Source organism: Salvelinus namaycush, chromosome 25 (genome assembly GCF_016432855.1).
Source record: "Salvelinus namaycush isolate Seneca chromosome 25, SaNama_1.0, whole genome shotgun sequence".
NCBI lineage: Eukaryota > Metazoa > Chordata > Actinopteri > Salmoniformes > Salmonidae > Salvelinus > Salvelinus namaycush.
Genome location: NC_052331.1, coordinates 5,309,313 through 5,313,842, shown reverse-complemented (window position 1 = coordinate 5,313,842; position 4,530 = coordinate 5,309,313). Strand labels below are relative to the sequence as shown.

The 4,530-nt window shown below is 43.2% G+C and overlaps 1 protein-coding gene across 1 annotated transcript; it reads right to left on the bottom strand.

The window, feature by feature from the left end:
* Positions 1-427: 427 nt before the first annotated feature.
* Positions 428-4,115, bottom strand: LOC120020488 (transcription factor MafB-like). Its single transcript, XM_038964190.1, has one exon. The coding sequence runs from the start codon at positions 3,692-3,694 to the stop codon at positions 2,516-2,518; it is 1,179 nt and encodes a 392-aa protein (XP_038820118.1). The 5' UTR covers positions 3,695-4,115; the 3' UTR covers positions 428-2,515.
* Positions 4,116-4,530: the final 415 nt, after the last annotated feature.

Genomic DNA, 4,530 nt, shown 5'->3' with positions numbered 1-4,530 from the left:
TCACAGACATATGAAGAACCATCTAAAGGTAAACTATATGTGAAAAACTCATTTTTGACAAAACATGTCAGATAGAACCTTACAGTCCCAAGATCTCATATTTATGTTCAGTATAGGCCACGACTGATGTTGACTCAGTCCGCTAAAAACGCTGTGACAGGAATTGGGCTATGTTTTACTGATGGAAAGATTTTCCATGAAAACTGTAGGTCTTCCCAATAACATACTTTTCCCGAACTGTAAATGTGTAGCTCTATGTTGGTGTATAATATCGGATTGTGCCTGTAGTCTAACGCAACAGAGATGACGCATAACCTCAAATTACACCATGTTACCTAAACAAACCTGCAACTAGTTTGTTGACGTAATTCAGAGAGCGAGAGAAAGAGGGTAGTGAGAGTAGAATAAACAGTCTGAGAAAGGTAAATGCCATTTCAATGACTTTAATAAGCAAAATAGGAAACCATTTCTTCCAAAAACAATACAAATAAGACGAAACAGAAACCAGCCTGAATGGAACTACAACAGTTCAAATGTAAGATATTTAAAAAAAAAAAAAAACGTATTTATATAAACCGGATTGAAAATTGATCCCCATCATCATCGCAAAATACAGGAAATGAAAAACAAAACAACCCGCTCCTGCGGTTTCAATTTGATTTCAACACAGTTGAATCAGTAACAAACCAAGAGATTGTTAAATGCATGACTTTTCAACAATAGTGTTTAAATGCAAGCGCCATGCTTATTCAATATGATCTGACAGTTTGTTCATTTTAATCATTCAAATTACAACTTTAACTATGCATCTGGCCAGCAGAACCAGAATCACCGAATAATAATCATTAAATAGACGAAAGGATAATATCATATAACATACACAACAGTTTTCATTTTGAGATTTTGCACAACCTGAATCCCTTTTTTTACTGACCGGCAGAATATTTTGGGGGAAAACATAGCAGTAATATATTTCAACGTCGTATTCCCGAAACGCATGCGCAATCCAAATACTTGTTAATTGTACATAAAACCCCTCATTTGGTCAACATTATTGAGCATGTTTGAGACACTTTATTAAAAAATGGAAAAGTACAAAATATGTCTATAGTAGGCCTGTTATGACTGTTAACGCGATGCAGCTGCACCCAATAAAATACTTAAATCAAGTTTCAATGAAATGACTCTCCTGCTACATTTGTTCTACACATTAGGGTTAGGCAATAGTTAACAGAACGGCATTTCTGGTGCAGAAAAAAATCTGACTACAGCACCACATTGAAATGAAATGGAATAAAAGTATTTTTCTACTGTAGCCTATATACATCCGAGGAGAGAGAATAACTAAAGTTATGGTGCTTAAATGTTATGCGCAAAGTACTCACTCATCTGATATTCTAGCGAGGCGTTTGTTTTTTACAGTTTCGCACAATACATCACATTGTGTCATATGGTTATCATTAAGCTTGCATCTATCTTGTCTTTATTATTATAATAGAACAATCAATAATCATAGAATGTCTTTTAAGGGCGTCTGCACAAAACTCAAAATGAAAACTTAAAACAAGCCATTATCCATAAAGTGCACTTATTATACAGTTTTTTTTATCTTTAAATGCAACTGCAAAATGGCCATATCTCCCGAAACAATACGCACAGAATGAAACTCAAACAAAAACACGAAGAAAAGAAAACTCAAAGAAAGAAAGGAAAGTTCAAACCAGCCTCTTCAATCATGGTGTGCAGTTTTGCGTTGCGTAATATTTACAAGGCTACAGAACACCATGATACTGCACAGGCAGCCCTGCTGTACTGTCCCCTTTCCTCTCATCTAAACCCAACAACGCTATGTAGAAGCGCAGATCAACGACATGCTCTTATTAAGTAGTACAAAATATAAATTATTACCGTACATGTCCAGCATGCAGGATTAATATTTTTACGAGATTTTTGTTTCAATATATATTCGAAAATAACCAAGCAGGCAACCAATGGGATGTTGCATACAATGTCCCCCTTTGCGGGATAAGTAGACCGATTTCAAGATTGCATAATGTGGAGTCTTGTTTTTACAATTCTTTTCTTTTTTCAGGCCCAGTGTCAAATGTGAGTCTCAAAACTCTGCGTTGTTTGTTGTGTAGGCCTACACGCCGGTCGGTCATCCCACGAACAGACACAGTAAAAGCAGTAGCCTGAAAAAAGGAAAGTTCACCCGCCGTTTCTCTCTTCTCGCAGGAAGACGGGGGAAAAAGTATCTTCACTACAAGCAACTAATCTACAAAGATGCAGCGGTGACCAAACAGTCTGCCTTGTTCATTGTATCTCTGTTGTCACGTGGATGGAGAGAGATGGTTACATATGCGACTATTACTATTTGATGGATCATTATTCTTATATGAATATAGTTGCTGTCATGAGTATAGTCAATATGACGGCGTATGTGATTATTATTGTTTGTTCGTCAGCAACAGTTGGTGGTAGGGTAGGGGTGAGTCAATACAGCTATAATAACAACTCACATGAACAACTCTGGAGATGACGGATTGTCCCTTGTGGACCCAGCCTCCCGGATCCCGTTATTCGCTCCCGTTCCGGTCAGTTTCTCGCACTTGAGTTTGTAGGCGTCCCTCTCGCGCGCCAGCCGATTGATCTCCGCCTTGAGTGCTCCCACCTGGTTTATCAGATGAGTCTTCTCGTTCTCCAGCACGTGTTTCTGCTGCACCCGCTTGAAGCGGCAGGACTGTGCGTAGCCCCTGTTTTTTAGGGTCCGCCTCTTCTGCTTGAGATGGATGACCTCGTTCTTGGTGAACACCCGCAGGTGCCTGTTCAGCTCCCTCACAGACATGGACACCAGCTGGTCGTCAGAGAATTGGTCCTCCACGTTGCCTGAGCCTTTTTGTCCCTGGTGGTCGTGTTGGTGGTGGTGGAGGGCTTGGTGGGAGCCTGGTGAGACGGGGGACGGGCTGTCTGGGTCCTGGCTGTGGTGGTGGTGCTGGGTGTGTGGGTGGCTGTGCCCCCCCTGGTGTCCAGGCAGTTCATCTGGGTGGTGTGGAATGCCTCCCCCATAGGGATGGTAGTGCTGTTGGGGTTGGCCATGGGGGTTGTGGTGGTGAGGCCCTCTGTAGCCATCGAAGCTGCTCTGCTGCAGCTGCTGCTGGACATGCGGGGTCGGGGCGTGCCCATGGGCCGTGGCTCCAATCAGGGCCTCCACTGCATCCTCCGGGGTCAGACTCAGCGTCTGTGGGTCGATCTGCTGGTGGTATCCACCGTTTGGCAGCCAGTAGAGCTCCTCCAGATGGTTCTTCTGCTCTGTGGGGCTGAAGCTGGGTGAGGAAGGCACCGAGCTGCATGGTGTGCTGGTGGGGGTGGAGGACACAGAGCCCTGGGGCTGGAGCCGAGTACACTGGCGCACCCCGGCGCGTTCCAGCCCGGTCAGACCTTCCTTCTTCACGTCAAACTTCATTAGGTCAAAGTCGTTGACGTATTCCAGAGCAAGAGGGCTGTTGGGGAGCTCTGGGCCCATGCTCAGCGCTGCGCTCATGGTGCTGCCACGACTTTCCTGCAGATTGGCGAAGGTGTTGGCCAGCGTCGCAAAAACAGACTTCTTAATAATAAGCGTCTGTTCTCCACTCTCTTGTCTCATGCAGTAGTTTTTCCTATTCCTCCAATGCTGCAGACTCGTGTGCTGTTGCATGCAACACCATTCGGAGAGGTAAAAAAGTAGAAATCGAAAAAGAAGCGGAAAAAAACATTCAGACTAGGGCACTGCAAACGACATAGGAATTTACTTCATGTCGCCTACTTCTGCTAACTGGCTCTGATCTGGTCAACAGACGAGAAGTGGAGGTAGAAATACTTTCGTATCAGTGCATAGACTAAACCGCCAGTCCTTTCAGCAGAAACTAACTTAAAAAATGTAATTAAAAATACAAAATAATACCGAGTTGTCGTTGACCCAGGCTCCTGTTCCGGTCAACTTTGTAGATATAAGGTATAGTCCTTGTTTTTCGCAGGAAAATAAAAATAAGATAAGACTAGTGCGTCTGGTTTTTGATTGGAGAAGTAGCCTTTTAGTTCTGCACTGCAGAGATTTGAGCTCTCCTTCCTGACACACTCACTCTCGAGTATCCAACAGTCTGCGCTGACTGCCAGCACTTTATCCTTATAGCGCGCCGTGACGTCACGCTTAAAGGCAGGTCCCCTTGCCTGCCTGTCTCCAATGGAAGCGGCTTATTCTCCGGATTAGAATAACGGAGAGGGTGGAGAGACGTAGGAGGAGAACGGAAGGGAGAAGGGGGAGCGCTGTCAATTCAATTCAAGGACTTTATTGGCATGGGAAACATACGTTGCCAATGCAAGTGAAGTAGATCATAAACAAAGGGAAATAAACAATCAAAGTGAACAGTAAACATTACAAAAGTTCCAAAACAATAAAGTCATTTAATATGTCATATTATGTCTATATACAGTGTTGTAACGATGTACAAATGGTTAAGGTACAAAAGGGAAAATAAGTAAACATAAATATGG